The sequence below is a fragment of the Miniopterus natalensis genome, chromosome 2 (assembly GCF_054644295.1).
Source record: "Miniopterus natalensis isolate mMinNat1 chromosome 2, mMinNat1.hap1, whole genome shotgun sequence".
In the NCBI taxonomy this organism is placed as follows: domain Eukaryota; kingdom Metazoa; phylum Chordata; class Mammalia; order Chiroptera; family Miniopteridae; genus Miniopterus; species Miniopterus natalensis.
In genome coordinates, this window is record NC_142082.1 from 180,345,799 (window position 1) to 180,364,626 (window position 18,828).

General features: G+C 50.1%; 2 protein-coding genes across 2 annotated transcripts; one reads left to right on the plus strand and one right to left on the minus strand.

Annotated features, from left to right (window-relative positions):
* Positions 1 to 275: 275 nt before the first annotated feature.
* C2H22orf23 (chromosome 2 C22orf23 homolog) lies at positions 276 to 7,193 on the minus strand. Its single transcript, XM_087813806.1, has 7 exons — positions 6,918 to 7,193; positions 6,361 to 6,472; positions 5,481 to 5,543; positions 1,742 to 1,924; positions 906 to 1,037; positions 604 to 704; positions 276 to 422 (listed from the first exon to the last, which is right to left on the minus strand). Exons 1-7 carry the CDS (start codon positions 7,191 to 7,193, stop codon positions 351 to 353), a joined length of 939 nt encoding a protein of 312 aa, XP_087669932.1. The 3' UTR covers positions 276 to 350.
* Positions 7,145 to 16,767, plus strand: POLR2F (RNA polymerase II, I and III subunit F). The gene is made up of 5 exons (XM_016222525.2): positions 7,145 to 7,214; positions 9,062 to 9,131; positions 11,759 to 11,889; positions 16,029 to 16,100; positions 16,590 to 16,767. The coding sequence occupies exons 1-5, from the start codon at positions 7,195 to 7,197 to the stop codon at positions 16,678 to 16,680; spliced, it is 384 nt and encodes a 127-aa protein (XP_016078011.1). The 5' UTR covers positions 7,145 to 7,194; the 3' UTR covers positions 16,681 to 16,767.
* Positions 16,768 to 18,828: the final 2,061 nt, after the last annotated feature.

Genomic DNA, 18,828 nt, shown 5'->3' on the forward strand with positions numbered 1-18,828 from the left:
GGGGCTCTTTCCCCAAGAAAAGACTCACAGTCGTGTGTGTGTGTGTGTGTGTGTGTGTGTAAGTGTGTGTGTGTGTAAGTGTGTGTGTAAGTGTAAGTGTAATGGGATCTCAGAGACACAGCTGACCCAGGACCCCTGGGCAGTCTCGAGAACAGCTCATTCTCTGATGTGGTCCATTTCCCAGGGTGCTGTGTATGCCCCGGGTACCCTAGGCCAGGGCAGTGCTGTGTGACCATTTGACATGGCTGAAGGCCAGAGTGGGTGGCTGACCTGGGGGTGGCCCTGCTTGGCAACGGGGTGGGCTCCAGCCGTCAAGGTTTGGCTACTCTGCCTCCGTCTCTGGAGATAGATCAAGTGGTGGCGAGAGCCTTCCTAAGTTCCTCGCTCCTCTGGCGGTCAATGTCTTCCATTTCCCGTACTTTCTGCAAAGGGCATCAGGGAAAGCCGGGCATAAGGGCAGGAACTCTAGGAGCCAACATAGATGTGAGGCTAGAGCTGGACTCCGCAAACCTCAGCCACAGCTGGCTCTTCATTTCTACTCGGATCTCACCCTCCACGTTGCGGTGGACGTGTGCCCTCCCGCTTGCCTGCTGCTTCTCCTACCTGGGAGATTTCAGCAAGGATGATCCCTTGGTACTGTCTGCCCTGTCCCAGGGCCTCCATGTCAGCCAGGAATTCCTTCCTCTCCTGGACTTCCTTGACCACTGGACAGGGAGAAGGGTCGTCATTGTACAGGGCAAAAGGGGCCACCAGGCTCCTGGAGGGGTGGGGGCAGGGGCTGCCTCCAGGAGAGGAAGCGGTTCTGTGGTCAGACACGTCCTCGATAGTCGGCCCTTGGGCTCAGCCCTCCCTGATTCTTGGCCCCCACACTCCCCTCCCCAGCATAACTGGCCATGGTGACTCACGTTCTTCAAACCGGTCGGGCGCCGGGGCCGGGTCCTCATGGCGCACAGGACGGGGCTTGCTTTCCAGTCCCTCCTTATCTTTCCCCGTGGCAAAGATGCTTTGGAGTCTTCGCTTCTCCTTCTCTAGATCTCCTGGAAGGCCCAAAAAAGGCCTAGTTAAGGCATGAAGGGCACCCCTGTTCGTGGTCGGTGTTCCCAGGCGGGTGTGCTTGCTCCTGGGCGCCTGGGGAACAGGGAGGGGGCTTCTGCAACTCTGGCACCTTCTGCCCAGGGTGCTTCTGAACCTGTGATGTCACGATAGGCAGGAAAAGGGGTTGGGAGAACCAAGAAGAGAGCTTTGTCAGAGCCCACACACTGCATTGGTACAGAGCAAGGCTAAGAAAACTCGGGATCGCCACCTGGCAGCCTGTGTGCAGAGGCTGCGTGCAGAGTGGGAGGGGCTGGGCCAAGACTTAAGTGCCCTGGAGGAAGGCGGATGAAGGGCTCCCCGAAGTAGGCCGAGTGCAGAGAGCTCTGGATTCAAGGCACCGTGTAAACTTGAGAGAGCAGTGATCATGAGATCTGGCGATCAGCCACTCATCAGAGATTCACAGAATTCAGTTAATTGTTAAAGAGCATTCTGGAAAAATTTTGAAAAGGACCACCTAACTGTTTTCCCCTGCACCCCGAATGCCCCCAAGCTAACATGCCAAGGCTCAAGAACATTGGTATAAACAGCGGGAGATATTTGACTAGACACATGCGCACCTGCCCTGTGGGCTGCTCATCCCCCCTCACCCCCACCCCCTCATGGAAGGAGGTAGAAGAGGGGCTCTGGTCCAGGCCCTCTAACTTACGGGTGGCTCGAGGCTTGAACTGCTCCCTGCTGTAGGCCCCATTGGCCTGGCACATGCTGGCAGGCCGGAGGTGGGACCGGACCGTCAGGATGGGAGGCAGGCAGACACCTGAGGCCGGCTGCTTGGAAGGCACGACCCTCTGGCTGGATGTTGGGCTGCAGTATAGGGGCAGAGCGTCTCCTTCTGAGGAAGACAAGGTTGGGGTGGGTGGGTCCACTGGCCTTTTTAAACTTATGAAAGTGGTACCTGCCTATTATAATAAGGCTAACAGTACAGAAGAGTCTTCCCTTCTCCCTCCAACCTCCTCTGCAATGAGCAATGGTAACAATTTGGTCTTGGTCCATTTTGTTTGACGCTTATATGAACATGTTCAAAGATATATGCGCATAGGTAAGACTCGATTTTCCAACAGTGGACCATACCGTGTTACATTCAATAATAGATTCTTCACTTGATTTATCATGGCGCTCTTTCCAGATCACTCCATTTATATATAACTTATTTTTTACAGCTGTATACTAGTCCTTACAGTGGCTACATTATATATCCAACTAGTCTCCTAGTTTCAGAAATTCAGGCTGTTTTTATTTTTACTACTTCAAACAATGCTGCAATAAACATTCTTGTACATCAAGCCTTCGTACTGGTGCTTTTATTTCTATAGATAGATTCCTAAAACCTGCTTGATCCACGGGTAAGGAGGGATGGTTTAGATGGTAATAGACATGAATCCTTCCTTCTGTCCACCCCCACTGCCTTGGCCCAGACCTGGGGCTCCTCCGCCAGGCCAGCTAAGTGTGTCACCTCCTATCTGGTCTATTGGGCCCTCCTTTCAATCGTCCTAAAGCCCAGCTTGCCCCGCCCACTGTTTGGATCTGCCCCTGTCTACCTCTTCTATCATCTACCCAGCAAATACAAAATAAGCATCTACTCTGTGCCAGGCCCAGGACACTGGGGGTAGAGTGGTAAGTAAGACAAAGTCCGACCTTCGTGGCACCTGCATTTGGAGGTGTGGAAGATGATGAAATAAAACATATAGTATATTAGGTAGTAGAGAATAGTGTGTGACAGAAAGATTTACAATTTAAATAGGGAAGCCCCCAGGAAGAGGATAACATTTGAGAAAAGACCCGATAGTGGTGAGGGGCCAGCTATGCAGATATTTCAGGGAAGAGCACTTGAGGCAGAGGGAACAGCTGGAGCAAAGGCCTGAGTGGGGAACCTGCCTGGAGTGCCTGAGAAACAGCTAGGGGGCCGGGGGCCGGGGAAAGGAGTGAGCAAGGGAGTGTAGCCAGGGTAGAGGTCAGAGGTCATGGAAGACAAGAGAAGTACAGGGCCTGTGGCCTCTGGAAAGACTGGCTCTTACTTTGTGTGAGGTTAGGAGCCATCGGAGGGCTCTGAGCAGAGGAATGCCATGATCCTCTGGTTGCTGTTGAAAATACAGTGTTGGGGCCCAAGGGTAGAGGTGGTCAGAGTCAGGATATGGTCTGAAGGTCAAGCAATGGGCTAGCGATGGGTCAGATGTGGGGTCTGGGAGATGAGTCCAGGATGACTGAGGTGTCTGCGCTGAAGAATGGAAGGATGGAGCTGCCAGTATTTCCCATTGACCTTCCCCTTCTCACATCCTCTATCCGGAAACATGGCTTTATGCATCTCTCTCTTCTAAAAAGATGCTGTTTGCCCTGGCAGGGTTTCTGAGTGGTTAGAGCATCACCCTGTGGACTGAAGGGTCCCGGGTTTGATTCCGGCCAAGGGCGTGTACCTCGGTTGCAGGCTGCATCCCCAGACCGTGTGTGAGCGGGAGGCCACCAACACGATGTGTCTCTTTCACATTGATGTTTCTCTCATCTCTCTCCCTTCCACTCTCTCTGAAAAGCAATGGAAAAAATATCCTCAGGTGAGGATTAAAACAAAAAGAGATGCTGAGCTTCCTAGAATGTCCTTCCTGCCCTCTCCACTCCCTCTTATCCAGTGCCAAATGCTACCTCTTCCTTTGGCCCATTCTCAGCAAATAATTATGGCCCAAGTAATTCTGGGAGTTCAGGTAAAGGAGATAAATTTGTGGCTTGCAAGAGAATTTGAACTAAGGCTCAAAACAACAGTAGGATTTGGTTAAGGGGAGAGAAGTAAAGAGGAGATTCTAGAAGAAAGCAGACTCAACAGCATTGCTTGGAGGCAATTTAAAAAAAAATAAAATTTCTAAGGGGAATAACACTGCCAGGTGAGCCATGGAAGTTACTCGTGTGGCCTAACCACCAAGGTGATTAGTCCTTCAATAAATATGGAGCACCTAGGTGCTGGTGTACCATGGTGAACAAGGCAGACATAGTCCTTGGTCTGGTTACCTTTAGTGGAATTTCTGGGATAGTCTCTTTGTAGTCGTGCTACAGGGGACACCAGTTTATTAGTATGTTGCTGAGTGTGGAGACTGAGCTATGACTCAAATGTGTATGGTACTAGGCTCTGGCAGCCTGAGTTGTCCTCGCCCACAATGAGGAAGGACATCTGACCCCTGACCTGGTCTGATGGAGCCTCCCTCCCCCGGCCAGTGCTGAACAGTCACTGCCATTATCTGCCTCTCTGGCTCTCCCTTCCCTGTGCTTCTGCGGTTGATCAGATGCCCTCCTGATAGGCACATTCTTTCTTCAGAGGAGGCAATAGCTTTAGATAGATTCAAGTAAAACTTGTCAGGCTTGTGCTGGTATCTTCTTTCTCTTTTTTTAAAAACTGATTTTAGAGAGAGAAAGGGAGAGGGAGAGAGACAAACATCGATTGGTTGCCTCCTGACTTGGGATCACACCTGCAACTTGTGTATGTGCCCTGACTGGGAACTGAACCACGACCTTTTGGTGTACAGGACGACACTCCAACCAACTGAGCCACACCGGCCAGGGCTGGCATTCTGTTTCTTAAAGGCAACTTTACAGGTCTCTGTTCTGATCCATTAAGTGTTGATTCATTTATTATTTATTTATTTATTTATTAAATAGATCTTTATTGATTTCAGAGAGAGGAAAGGAGAGGGACAGACAGATAGAAACATCAATGATGAGAGAGTCACTGATTGGCTGTAGCCTGCAACCCGGGCATATGCCCTGACTGGGAATCAAACCCGGATCGCCTGGATCCTAGGTTGACGTTCAACCACTGAGCCACGCCCGGCCGGGCTAAATGTGGACTCATATAAATGTCAGAAAGTAAGACTGCTTTCAAGATCTTAGTGCCCATGTACTTCCACTTTTAGTTTTCCTTAAAAATAAATACTACAACGTATGGTCAGAGGTGAGCTGTGTAAAGGTCTTGCACAGTCTTCCTAAGTTGGAATTCTGCCAGTTTTCTTGTTTCTGCTAGCTAAGCTGTGAACAAATAAAAGGACACAACACATACACGGTCCTCTCCCCTGCAGAGCTCATATGGTATGTGTGTAACAGGGAGGGACAGGTTGCAGACATGACCATTTTGAGACAATTTTGGCTGGGCAGGAAGTTCCCATTGCTCTGTGATCTCTTGGGGAGATTGGCTAGAGCAGGACTGCAGGAGGCTTGTTGTTGTGCTAGGATGCATGTCAGGGGGAAGTAACAAAGGCCCCTTAAGGTTAGTTCCCCAGGGGCAAGATAAAAAAATCTATTCTATACTATTTTGGTCTTTTAAAATAATGCCCCGTACCCTTAATATGGAGGAGCATTAAAAATGTAGCCCAGAATCCCTCTGCCCAGGAAGCCTCTGTGGACTGACTTACTTTTCATGGTGTCCATAATGTGGCGCTGTTGGAATTTAGTCAGTTTGGATTCCTTCATCATCGCTGCAAGATAAAGCACTTCAATGAGGCCTCCTGGGCTGCAGGCAGCAGCCTTCATCTCACACCACGGAAATTTAAAATTGTCACCTCCTACCCCCATTCTGCACCTGAGTACTCCCCCTCTTCCTCTCCTGCTTTATTTTTTTAATATAGGACTAATCATCATCTAAGTTCCATATATTTTCCTCATTTATCATTTGTTATCCTCCTACTAAAATATTTGCTCCGTGAGAGCAAAAGTTTTTGCTGTCTTTTTTTTTTCTTTCTTTTTTCTGCTGTATCCTCAGCACCTAGAACAATGTCTAAAGCACATAGTGGGCTTTTAAATTTTTTTCATTGAGTGAATGAATGAATGAATGAGAAAGTATTCATTAAGCATGTGTCAGACACTGGAGCTACAATAGGGAGCCAAGACAGGAACAGTCCTACCCTGATGGAGTTCACCAGCTAGAGGGGTAGATGGATACTGATCTGACGCGACACACTAAATACCTGACTACAGGTTATGCTGAGCCTAATGAAGAAAAAGGTATTTGGTAGGGGGAGGGCACATAATAGTTGGTCCCACTGTGGTGGTGGGTGAGGAGGAGACAAGGCTTCCCGGGAGGCGCGTGATCTAAGGGATGCACAGGAATTATCAACTCTAAAATTCTTAGTTCTTTGACTGTTGGCCACTTGCAAGTTGTAGGACCTGAACCCAAAGCTTCTCATCTGTAAAATGAAAATAGCAATTGCTAAGCCACAGGTCACCTGAGGGAGACCTGAGTTTCAGAGGGTAACTGTTATCACCGCTCTTACCCAGTCCTTTAAGCGCACTGACCTCTGAGGAGCTCGCAGGTCCCAGGGGTGTAAGTGGCCTGCTTGGGGCAGCGCCACGACTCCGTTCCTTTGGTTACTGCCTGTACCCTATCCTGGGAAGCCATGGGAGGGCCCTACGGAGGGAAGAAAGGCAATGACATACCCCGTCTCCCAGGTCCAATCTCATTCCAGCTCCCCTGCCGCCACCACCACCAAACCCTGCGAGCGGTCCCGCCGAGAGAATTGTGACGCTGACCTTCGCTCTTGCGACAGTGCCCGAACCTTCCACCCCGGACAGGTACACAGCAGACACACACACACACACGCACATGCACACACACGCACATGCACACACGCACACGCACACGAACGGAGACCTCGTCTTGACCCGGTGTCTGTGGCGGGAAAGGCCCGAGGAAGGGGGCCTAAGATAGCCCTGGTCCCACATGCCTTGGGTGTTACGCCCAAACTGAAAGCTCACCCTAAAATAAGACGCAAGTTGGGTGGGTCCCCCCCGCAGAGAGGCCGCGGCGGGGACCCCCCCCCCCCCAGCAGAGAGCAGCGGCTGGGACCCCCCACCCAGGAGAGCGGAGGCTGGACTCGGGAGACCGTAACCACGGTTCTACCGCGCACGGCGCAGAAGCACTGAGCCGGCAGCCAGACGCTCTGGTTACCATGGTAACGAGCTCGGCGCACGCGCATATCTACAGCTCTGGCCCACCTCCTGGAAGTGATTGCTTCCGGGTCACCGCGCCGGCGCAGAATACGTGCGGCGCTGCGCGAGGCGGAGGCGCGCTGTTTGCGGATCTCCTCACGGGTCCGGGGCGCGGAGTCGGGGCGCTGCGCCGCGGGCATCATGTCAGACAACGAGGACAAGTGAGTGCGGGAGCGAAGTGGCTTTTGCGGATCCTCGGAAAGGGCAGGTGAAGCGGGAACCTGAGCGGAAGGAGGCTGAGGTGCCAGGAGTCGAAGAGCAGTGTCTGAGGGGACTGGGCTGTTGAGGGGCCCGCGCAGCTGGAGCCGGGAAGGGCGGGAGCCAGAAGCATAGCCCGAGGTTGGGCGCAGAAAGGCTCGGGCTCGAGGGTCCAGAGAGGATCAGCGGAAAAAGTGTCTCCCAGCAAACTTCCACTGACCCGGGCTCAGCGTCTTGCTTTGGGAGTATTGAGGTGTGTTAGGCGTAGTCCCTGCTCTCCACGTGCTCCCTTCCTAGAAGAGGGGCCAGGCCCATGAACAGGTAGCACAGCATCGTGTGAGATTAGGCAGTATAAGCATGTAGTACAGCAGGCTCTCGAGTAACGTTTTGTTCCAACGTTGAGGAGATGCCGTAGGAACTTAACTGCTGTTTGTGTCAGTTAATCTATGGTAAAATTGGTTTCGTGGTGCATTGTTTTGCTAAAGTAACAGAACCTAGCTGTGATGTTGAGTGAGGACTTACTATGTAGAAGTGCTTCAGAAGAGGTGACAAAGGTCTGGAAGGGTTGCAGTAATTTGGGTGAGAGAAGATAGTGGCTTGTATTAGGGTGATAGTAGTAGAGAGAGTGAGAAGTAGTTTTTAATTCTGGATTTATTTGAAGCTAGGGCCAAAATGATTTTCTGATGTGTGGGGTCCACGGAGAGGTCTGTTCTGAAGATAAAAATAGGGGAGTGGTCAGCTAAGCATATTAGTCCAAACTAAGAAACAGGTGAGCTCATTAGGAGAGTGTCAGTGGAGAAGAGGAGGTGAAATGCTGGACCCTGGAGCCTGAGTCTTTCTGTGCCCAGCCTCGGACTGTGCTTGCGGCTCCCAGCCCTTCGCTGCCCCAGCTCCAGCTGCAAGGGCCCTCTCAGCAGTTAGAGCATCCCAACAGGAGTGCTGGGGGGAAGAGGAGATACCTGCAGAGGAGACTGAGGAGGAGCAGCCAGTGAGAGGGGAAACACCGAGAGAATGAGGGGTCCCTGCAGCTAGGGGAGGAGAGTGTGTTAGGGAGAGGGAGCAGTCCAGGGTGCCACCTGATACGCCAGGCTCAAGGAGAACAAGAGCCTATTGGATTTAGCAACATGGAAATCAGTAACAAATTAAAGGAGTGGTTTTGATGGAGGTGGGTGTCTTTTTGGAGTGAAATTATGACAGGATGGGAAGAGAATGGGAATCCATGACATTGGACAACTCTTCCATGAATTTTGCTTCCAAGGGGAGTATGGAAATAGGGCCCTGGGGGAGAAAATAGAGAAGTTTTGTTTGTTTTTTAAGATGGGGAAGTAACTACATGTTTATATGCTGATGGGAATGATCTAGTAGAGAGAGAAAAGACACAGTGATGATGAATGAGGCCTAGCAGAATTTGGGCGCTGATGGGGGTAAGTTTGAAGAAATTAAAACGAAACACAAGTTTAATTCACTCATTTTATATGTATATATTTAATTCTCACCCAAGCAGTGAGGATATTTTTTCCATTGAATTTTAGAGTGAGTGGAAGGAGGGGGAGGTGGAGAGAGAAGCATCGACGTGGGAGTGATACATCGATTGGTTGCCTCCTGCACACCCCCCCACCAGGAGCGGGGGTTGAACCTGCAACCCAGGTGTGTGCCCTTGACCAGGAATTGAACCGGAGACCCCCCATGTGCGTGCCCACTGAACACACCAGCCAGAGCACGTTAAGGAGATATTTGTTGAGCACCCTCTCAGCATTTGCCCTCTGGGGCTCTGGCGAGCGGTGCTCTGACGGGCTGCCTCTGTCTGCAGCTTTGATGGGGACGACTTCGACGATGTGGAGGAGGACGAAGGGCTGGATGACCTGGAGAACGCCGAGGAGGTCAGTGTCCAGCCCTGGGCGCTCCCTTCTCAGCCCTGGCTGCCGGTCGCCTGACCGGTAATAACTCCCTGAATGCATCTGCCTCCTGTTGTGCCCCTGTCGCAAGCACCCCCAGTTAGAGTGAGCAGAGTTTCAGTCCCAGGGAGTGAAGAAGCCCTACAGGGTGGGTCTGAAGGCTTTTGTCCATTTGGATCACAGCCCATGGCTTCTGGGACAGTTCACTGATGGGTGAAATGTCACCTCCATTCATTCAACAGACGGGTCGAATGTTTATTATGTGCCAGGTATTCTGCAGGGTGGGGCTACATAGGAGCGAGGGGGAGAGTGACCTGGGATAAAGGTGGATAGGTAAGGCCCCAGATCAGGCAGATTTCGTAGCCTGAAGGGTAGTGGGAAGCCACTGATGAGTTTTGAGCTCCAGAATGGCACAATCCAACTTGCACTTTAGAAAAGAGCATTCTGGCCTCAGGATAAGAAGTGAATTGGGGAGGAACAGGAAGAAAAGAGAGAGACCAACTAGGGAACTCTCATAGACCTCCAGGTGAGAGACCTGTAGCTTGGACTTGGGCACTGCTAGTGTCATGATGACAGAGCAGATGAAAGAGATACTTTGGTGGATTGGAGAAAGTGGGAGATGACAAGGATGACTCCAGGTTTCTGGCTGGAGCAACTAGGTGGATGGGCTACTAGCTTCATGAATAAAATAGGGCTTTCTCTCTCATGTGACTGATGGAGGAAGAAGTGCTTTATGTCTCCTGGAGAGAGTGATCCCTTGACTTTTAGGCTAGGAAGCTGAAGCCCCTCTTTTTGAATTTTCTCTCTGCACGGCACTCTCAGGTACCTATTAACTGTGTCAGAAGCCTCCTTCCACATCCTTCTGGTCCCCTTCCAGTCCTCTCCGGTCAATTTTGCCTCCTAACATGTGGTTCAGCCCTGTTCCCTTTCTACGTACCTAGTGCTCAGCCTGGTTTAGATCTTTATTGCTTTCCACCATTACTGCAGAAATTGTGTTCCTGGTTTCCCTGCCTTCAATCTGCCCTGATTCCCTTTCTGCTGCCAGAGTCATCTGTCTTACCTGCCACATGATTGATTACTGTTGGTCTTCCTAAAAATGGTCTCTTTGCTGTTGCAGAGATCTTGCCCCTAAGGAATATTCTCAACAGAGTATCTAGAGTGATCATTTTAAATGTTAAGTCAAATTGCATCTGCTCAGAACCCTCATCCAGTGGTTTCCCATTCCATTCATAGTAAATGCTAAAAAGATGTACAGGGTTCTCCATGATCTGGCCATTTGCTCCCTCTATGACCTTATTTCTTCTTGCTGTCCCTGTCATGCCAGGCAGATTCCTGCTTAGGACTATTGATCATGCTGTTCCCTCTTCCAGGAACACTTTTCCCTAAGATATCCACATGACCTGTTTCTCGCCTCTTTCAGGTCTTTGTCCAAGTCATCTCAGTGAGGCCTTCTGTGAGCATCCTATTTAAAATTGCAGCATTCTCCCCTTCCTCCCACACCACTGCCCTACCACTTCCTGTCTTTTTTCTCTGTTGTCACACTATACATTTTACTTATTACTTTATTGTTTATCTCTTCTCATTATAATATAAGCTTTATAGGGGAAGAATTTTTATGTTTTTCTGCTCTGTCCCAAGGACTTAGATCACTAGCTGATATGAAGTAAGCACTCAATAAATATTTGTTGACTTAATTCTTAATTATAGAATTTATTCTCCTGCCTACGACCCTATATCCACTTTCGCTCTAATCATACTCCATAATTAGTTGTCTGAGCCTAGTACATTCTCTGTCCTCTGTCCTTTGGACATGCAGTTCAACCTGTCTGGAATGCCCTTCCCTTCCTCGTTGGTTTGGGAACTCCAGTGAATTCTTCTAGACTAGCTCAGGTCTCATCTCCGGACTGTCTTCCTAACCCCTGTGGGAGTTAGCTGTCCCCCACCTTCTTGTTAACTTTGTTGCACACGTGCATACCTTCAAAGCACCTGCTGTGTTGTTTACTCCCGTCTTCTTCCCACACCATGAATTCTTTGAGAGCAGAAACTCTTAGCTTTCTATCTCAGCACCTATTGTGATGTCTGGTATGTAACAGAGACTTAATTAGTAACTGTTAAATATATGGTTATATAGATGAGAAAAAATTGTTATGTTTCTGACTTCACTCTGACTTTTTAGCCACTTGACCCATTGACTCAATTATCCCGTCTGAAGATGGGATGATTGTCCCTCACTTCCTGCTTAGAGTGACTTGTTGTCTGTACTCAAGAACTTCTTTGTATGGGACCATTGTTCCTGGACCCCCCCATCTCTAAACCCTCCACTTCTCTCTTCTGGATGAGGCAGCTGGCTTTGGAATCCTGATCAAGATTCCTCTCTTTTACTAGGTCTGAGACTGGCCAAGTTGGCTAACTCTCCAAGCCTCTAAAATGGCACTGAATCCCTACCTCATAAGGTTATTTGTGAGGGTTAAGGAAGGTGTCAGTGAGGCAGTTGCAAGGTCCCTGGCAGGTAATATGCAGTGGTGGTAGTGGTGGTTATAATCACTGTCATCCTTCTCCCCCTCAGCAGTAATGCACCCTGAGATTTTCCCTCTTTCTGCCTTGATGTCCAGGAGGGCCAGGAGAATGTGGAGATCCTCCCCTCTGGAGAGCGACCGCAGGCCAATCAGAAACGAATCACCACACCATATATGACCAAGTATGAGCGAGCCCGCGTGCTGGGCACCCGAGCCCTCCAGATCGCGTGAGTTTGTGCCCCTTTACTGCCTTTTCAATCCGTCAGGCCATAGTGAGCCTCCAAGCTGTTGATGTGGCCCAGCATGTCACCTAAAGACAGACCCTCCCTGCTTTCACATGCTAAAAGTGTGGATTTAGAGAGCCCTAGACCATTGTGGGCCAGTTAGTTGGGGTTGTTGTGGCAGCACCCATTAGGCTTATGGTGGGTTTTGATCCGAGGTAGACTATGGCCAGCCCAGAGGAGTGAGAGAGCCCTCCATGTAGAGGCCGTGCTAGAGATGTGAAAACAGAACAATGGTGGGGTTCTAGGAATTTGAAATTAGCAAACTTTCCTTTATCTTCCAAGTTTAGAACCAGTTGAAGAATAACAAGATTTAGGAGATAGCCAGTGGATAGGTGGAGATCAAAGTGTCTGTGAGTGCATGTTCAGGCAGTGCAGGCACCGAGGCTGTGTCTGCAGGGGGGAGCCTGCCTTCGAAGATTGGGGTCCTTGTGAAAGCGCCTTCTCTGCAGCAGGTTGCTTTGAGGAGCAGGGACTCCCAAAAAAGCTAGGCCACAGATGCCTGCTTTCCCCCCAGGACCCCCTGTCAGGTAGGTTACCCTCCTTCCTGGGGAAGAGTGAGCTGGGGGACAGAGAGGGCAGGGGTGGTACTGTTGCTCTTGTAGAAGGTCTCCTAGGGACACCTGAGGCCGAGGAGGGGAGTCCTACCTAGACTTCTTACAAGCTGATGTGGGAAATGGTGGTTATCTGGCAGTTGGGTTGCTTCAAGTAAAGAATATCAGAAACTGGGGTAGAAAGAAAGCTGGGGCCATCATGGTGGAGTTTGGCCTGCTGGAGGAGCAGTGATGCCTAATCTGTGTGCTCCCTCCCTAGTTTCAATTAGCATTGGATTTGATTTCCTCCAGCCCTGCGGGGTGACAATGACTACCGTGTCCACCTTGATAAAGGGTTTTACGGGCACTATTGTTCCTCATCCGTTCCGCAGCAGACTTCCTGCCAGTATGGTTGCACTCTTCGCTGGCTTGGGAGAAATTAGAGCCTCAATCCGTATGATAATTTTGGCATCTCTGGGTTCCGGGCCCTCTAGGCCCACACCATCAATTATGGTAGCTACTAGCTAAATGTGGCCATTTAAATTTAAATGAAGTAAAAGGAAAAGTTCAGTTGTTTGGCCTCGTTAGCCATATTCATGTACTCAGTAGTCACCTGTGGCTGTTGCTTCCATAATGGATAGTGCAGATAGAAGACATTTCCATTGTTGGAAAGCATTTTATTGGTGCTCTAGTGCTCATTTCTGCTAAAAATGACCCAGCAGAAAGAATAATTCATAAATTACTTCAAGTAAGTTAGTCTTTCAACATTGATTGAGATGCTGTGCTTGTACCTTTTGGGGATGCGAAGATAATTAGACACAGTCCTCCTGTCTTCCAGATGTTTATAGCCTGGTGGGGAGATGGACCCCTTCACAAATACCCAGATCCCAAGGCAGACAGGTGTGGTGCTTTGTAAGAGGTGCAAAAAAGGGGAGAGGGCAGTAATTGCAGGGGTGACTAGAAAAACCTCATGAGGTTAGGGTTCAAGTGGGGACAGGGAATGGGAGGTGGTTTTGAGGGTATCCCAGGGACCAGAAACAGCATAAGGAAAGGTCCATGTGGAGGCAGGCAATTGTGGCTTGTGGTAGGGAATGCAAGTGGCTTGGGGCACAAGACTGGAAAAGATATCACTGGTGCCTTGAGTGACAAGTTCAGAAGATTAGTGTGCATTTGGTGGTCAATGTGCAGCACTTAAAAGTGTAGAGACAGACATTCAGAACACTACCGAATCCCAGCGGCTTAATGTTCTTTGGGAGCAAGGCATGGTCCCATTTGGTTGGGTCTACAGGGCTCCTTCTGATTAAGGGGTAGGACACTTTCTGGCAGTTCCCTGCCTGCTGTGAGCGGTGGACAGCCAGGGCTGTCACTTATCCCTAGCACTAGGCTTGCAACTCTGATTTAGGTGCTGAACAAACATTACTTGGATAGTTTTTGGATGAAGTCTCACTCCTTTCATTAGCACCACCTAGCGGCAAAGTGTACCACAGCCACTTTCTAAGGATTGGCGCCGTGTTCTTTGTGGAGGCTCTGGTGCACACAAATTTCCTAAGGGCACTCTCACACTTAGCACATTGCATGCACACACTAGCTCTGGATGAATGGATGCTCTGTAATTATTCATATCTTGAAAGAAAGAAGGGCTATGCAGATCATGAAAGGCATTTTTGCCACATTCTTTAAAGCTTTAATACTTAGTGAGAGAGGATATAGGGAAAGCTAAACACTTGGTCTCTGCCCTTGGGAAATTTTCAGGCTTTCAAAAGTAATACATCAAAATATTTAGTAATAGCCCTAGCTGGTTTTTCTCAGTGGTTAGAGCATTGGCCCGTGTACTGAAGAGTCCCAGGGTTTGATTCTGGCCAAGGGCACGTACGTGGGTTGTAGGCTCGATCCCCAACTCCAGGTGTTTCTCTCCTACTCTCTCTGAAAAGCAATGGGAAAAAATATCCTCAGGTAAGGATTTAAAAATATATATATATATATATATATATATATATATATATATATATATATAAATATACATTTAATAAAATTGGTAAATTACTTGGTGTAAACTGGTGGCCCTCTGAGTGGCTGATTACCAGAATCACCCAAGGAGCTTTGTAAATGCAGGTTCTCAGGCTCTTTCACTTGAGAGGCTATTTAGAGGGTCTGGAAAAAGGACCTGGGATCCTGGATTTTTAGCATATTCTCCTAGTAATTCTCGTTATCAGGCCTGGGATCCATGAGTGTAAACCTGAGCTGGAATCAAGTGTGGCTTCTTAGAGGAGGCGGGCCTAGAACTGGCACCCCACCCATTTGTGTTCAGAGCCTTTGCTGTGAGTCAACCACTGTGCTAGGGCATGTCCAGGGCCACCAGGTGCTCATCATGGTCTAATGTGGGAAACTTTAAACAAATAGAGTACAGTGAGATTGGTGCCAAGAGCACCATATGTAAATGAGCTGGGCACTGGGGATCCAGCAGATGATCCCCAGAGTGGAGACATTTGAGTCTCTCCCAGGCCTGTAGGGAGAGGAAGAGCTGTAAGAGGATACAAAAAGGTAGCAACAGTGTCTGTCCAGGGAACCTTAGGAGTTTGGTTTGGTGGGAATATGGGGTGAATACAGGCAAGTAGCATGAAAAGGTGCTAGAAAGGTGAGCAGGGGCCAGACTGGGTTCTGCCTACTGGGGCATCATGGAAGGGTAGTAAACAGGTGAGCACCTGATGCAGGCCCTGTGGAGGCTGGAAGAGCAGGACTTCTCAGGGGTGCTGCCAAGGTAGGGAAGGAAAATGGGAGCTGGGCCTCTAGGGCAGTTGCACCATCAGAAGGGGAGCCTTTGCGCATGCCATTTATTTGTGCTGGAAAGCTCTGCCATGGCCACCAGGTTCAGGAGTCTACAATAGGCCCTGGGGAAGGTCCCTGGTAGGGGAGCCAACACAGTGAATGTCATGTGACCTTGTGATTAAAGCCTATTCTTGTCCCATTCACAATACTTTTTTAAGTTTGTGGATCTTTAGCCTGTAAGTGGTAGGTGTTACAGCACAGTGGGTAGGAGCATGTGGGGTTCACATCCTGGCTTTGCCACTTCCTGGCTGTGTGACCTTGGACAAGTTACTGACCTCCCTGTGCCTCACTGTCCTCATCAGTAAAACAGAAGTAACACGAGTACTCACCTCAAATAAAATAATCTATGTAAACAACTGAGAGCAGCGTATGGTACTTAGTGAGTCTTCGCTTGTTAGCCAGTATCCTAGCATCATTGTAGACAAGGCAGGGCTTTTTGTCTTTGTTTTCAAGTGAGGATACTGAAATTTAGAAATTTAGTGTCTGGAGTCAAAATTTAAACCCATTCTACTGGCTCCCACTTGAATACCCTCACAGTCAGTGCCCCTGAACCACTGCTCCCCACGTACCAGGCCTGTCTGCCTAGAAGGTGACCTTTCTAGGTGAGGACTGGGGTGCCCATCCAATCCTGTGTGTGAAGTAAGCCCCACTCCCCACTCCCAACTTCCTGCCAGACCTTTCTTCCTGTGTTTGCAGTCTCCCCAACACCTGTCCCTATACCTACAGGATGTGTGCCCCTGTGATGGTGGAGCTGGAGGGGGAGACAGATCCCTTGCTCATCGCCATGAAAGAGCTCAAGTAAGTTGCCCAGATCATGGTTCGCTGCTCTAGAGCCCTGGGAGGCATTCTCTGGGTTCTCTTATGGCACAGCCTGACCCTCACTTCCCTGCCTGGGGAAGTTGGTGATTGTTCCCATGGATCCTTAGCTTGTTCAGGAGTCACCCCACCAGGAAGGAGGAGGGAGGAAGGGGAGGGGCAGCCAAAGGGGAGGGCACTGGTGAGACATACACCTCTCCTGGCCGTTAAAATTCCCTGTGTCTGCTGCAGTCTGCCTTACCATCACTCCCCCACTCCTCCTCTTCCCCCCTTCCACACCCATTGTCCCACACTCAGGGATGCAGGAACTTTCTTTTTTTTGGAATCCTTTTCTTACAAAGTATACTCAGCCCCAGGAGGATGCTCCTAAGACTCTCTTTGCATTCTGCCTACGACCTGTCCCTCATACTGTAGAGCTGGGGTCTCCAGGGTCTCCAGCCCTCATGTACTTGTGACTTCTCCCTGCCACAGGGCCCGAAAGATCCCCATCATCATTCGGCGCTACCTGCCAGACGGGAGCTATGAAGACTGGGGGGTGGACGAGCTCATCATCACCGACTGAGCTGGACTCATCTTCCCAACTGTGGCTCATCCCCAGCTCCTACACTCACATTCTTTATACATGTAAATAATAAACTATTCAACCTTTCTGCCCCCTCTGCCTTCGACTGTCTGCTATGCCCACCTGCTTTTGCCCTGCTGTCTGGAGGCTGCACCCACCCCAGTGGCCCTGTGACTGTCAGCTCTTTAAGAAGCACCAGGGGCCCTTACCCCCTGTGGGTACCCCACATCCCTCCCTCCATCTCTCGTTCACCAGAGCAAAGGCTGCTGCAGGGAGACACCTCAGCTGCCTTCCCAGCAGACAGACGAGCCTTTGTGCCCAGGGAGCTGGTTGCCATGGAAACTCCCAATTTCCTTTCCAGTGGGGACTGGCTGCAGGGGCTTCTCCCTTCTCAGGAGTATCACAGAGCAGGTCTCATCAAGCCACCCATTGTTTCCTAAGGACCTGCCTCGAGCCTCTTATCATGGGCTCAGATCCCCTTTCAGGAGCAATGCCCCAGCAGGAAGCTTGGGGACAGCAGCGATCTCTGCCCTCCCCAAGCAGAGCCCTGCTGGGCAAGTCAGCTGGAGCAAGGACGGAGCACCTGCCCACCCCTGCCCTCCTTGGTCCTCACTCCCCAGGCCATTGACCACACAGTGTCCTCTGTGGTCCGCCTCTCTGGTCTGCCACACCCATACCCTCTCCTTCCCAGTCTCTGGAAGATGTCCTTTCCATTCTATGTGGGGCCTGTTACCCTCTGAGGCCTTAATTTGGATGGGTGCTGGGATGACAGTAGGCAGGGAAGCAGGGCTCCTGGGTCTAAGGCGTGACATTAAATCAGGATTGAAGCTCATTCTCTGGCCTAGGTTCTGATGGGTCATGTTCTCTTTACTCTGCTTACCCAACATGTGGTAGGACCAATCACTTTAGTTCCTCCCTCCCTTTGGGGGGGCAGGGAGAGGGTTTATATTGACACCAGCAGAGACAGAAGGAAGAATTGGCTCCCTGAGTATTCTAGCCTTAACCTCCATTCTACTGCCAGCTCCCCTTCCAGGAAGAGGAGGAGCTGGGCTAGCCTGATCTCTGCAGGATCCATGGCCCCGGGGTGGGTGCACCTTGGACAGGGTGGGAGTGATGAGCAGTCAGTCCCAGGAGGGGGTGTTTGCTGCCTTGGAGAAGGGTTAATTCAGGGAGCAGTGGACTTCGCACCCCCTTTCAGCCTCCTCCAAGCCTGTGGAATCCTTTAATCAAGTTGGGTGCTGAAATTTCAGCTCTGAAATGCCGCCTTTGTGCTGGCATCCAGGCGGCCGCCCCAGAGTGCGGGGGTCACTTTCTCGGCCCCGTTTCTCTAAATGGTCTCTTTGTTCCTGCTGGGCCGCTCAGTATCAGATGTGATTAAAGGGAGATGGGGTTTGGGTGGGGGAGGAGAGGGGGCTGGGAGAGGGAGTAGGGGGTTAACCCTTAGGGGATAAGGGTGTAGGAGAGATGGAGAAGGGGGTGTTTTTCCTCTCACCTCCTTTCCACTCTGCCCCTCTTTCAGGGAGTCAGTCCCTTGCTACTTAGCTGGCCAGGCCTGGGCATAGTCGCTTCAGTCTTCTCCAGGAACAACTGGCCTCTTCTCTCTACATGTCACTACCTGACTGAGGCCCCAGCACATCTGAACCTTGGGTCTAAGGGATGAGCACAAGCCAGGTCTTTGAACTTCTCCAGGCTATTTGCCCTCTCTGGGTCCATTTCCCCTCTTCCCATATCCCCAGTGACTTCCCAATCCATCTCATGAGATGCAGGGGCCAAGAGCAGGAGCAGTGAAAAGACAGGAAATGGACTAATACCATTTTTCCATAGAGGCGAAGGTGGGTTGTAAAAATTACAAGTGCATGTTAGTACTGATTGATCCCTAACACATCTGAATAGGTTATTGCATATTTCGAAACACTTAGATAAGAGATCCAGGAGCTAGCATGGGGTTTCTCAGAATATTGCCAAATGAACCAAATTTTGTTGTTTTCAATGGTGACGGGTCTGGAAGGTGAGAGGATACAGCAAGTCTTGGTTTTAGTAAGGCATCAGGAGGCCTTTGTACCATGCTGGGGAAGTGTGTACTTCCTGGTGATACAATTCTGTTCGGAATGGCTTGCAGTCTTGAGCATGGGCAATAGAACTAATGAT

What these genes read in the sequence shown, in the direction of transcription:
- C2H22orf23 (XM_087813806.1), bottom strand. Translation starts at nt 7,193, where the DNA reads ATGCCCGCGGCGCAGCGCCCCGACTCCGCGCCCCGGACCCGTGAGGAG. An exon ending in GACCTGCGAGCTCCTCAGAG is followed by an intron (nt 5,544 to 6,360) that starts GTCAGTGCGCTT and finishes TTTATCTTGCAG; the next exon opens with CGATGATGAAGGAATCCAAA. An exon ending in CATTATGGACACCATGAAAA is followed by an intron (nt 1,925 to 5,480) that starts GTAAGTCAGTCC and finishes TGTCTTCCTCAG; the next exon opens with AAGGAGACGCTCTGCCCCTA.
- POLR2F (XM_016222525.2), top strand. Translation starts at nt 7,195, where the DNA reads ATGTCAGACAACGAGGACAA. An exon ending in ACCTGGAGAACGCCGAGGAG is followed by an intron (nt 9,132 to 11,758) that starts GTCAGTGTCCAG and finishes CTTGATGTCCAG; the next exon opens with GAGGGCCAGGAGAATGTGGA. An exon ending in ACCCGAGCCCTCCAGATCGC is followed by an intron (nt 11,890 to 16,028) that starts GTGAGTTTGTGC and finishes CTATACCTACAG; the next exon opens with GATGTGTGCCCCTGTGATGG.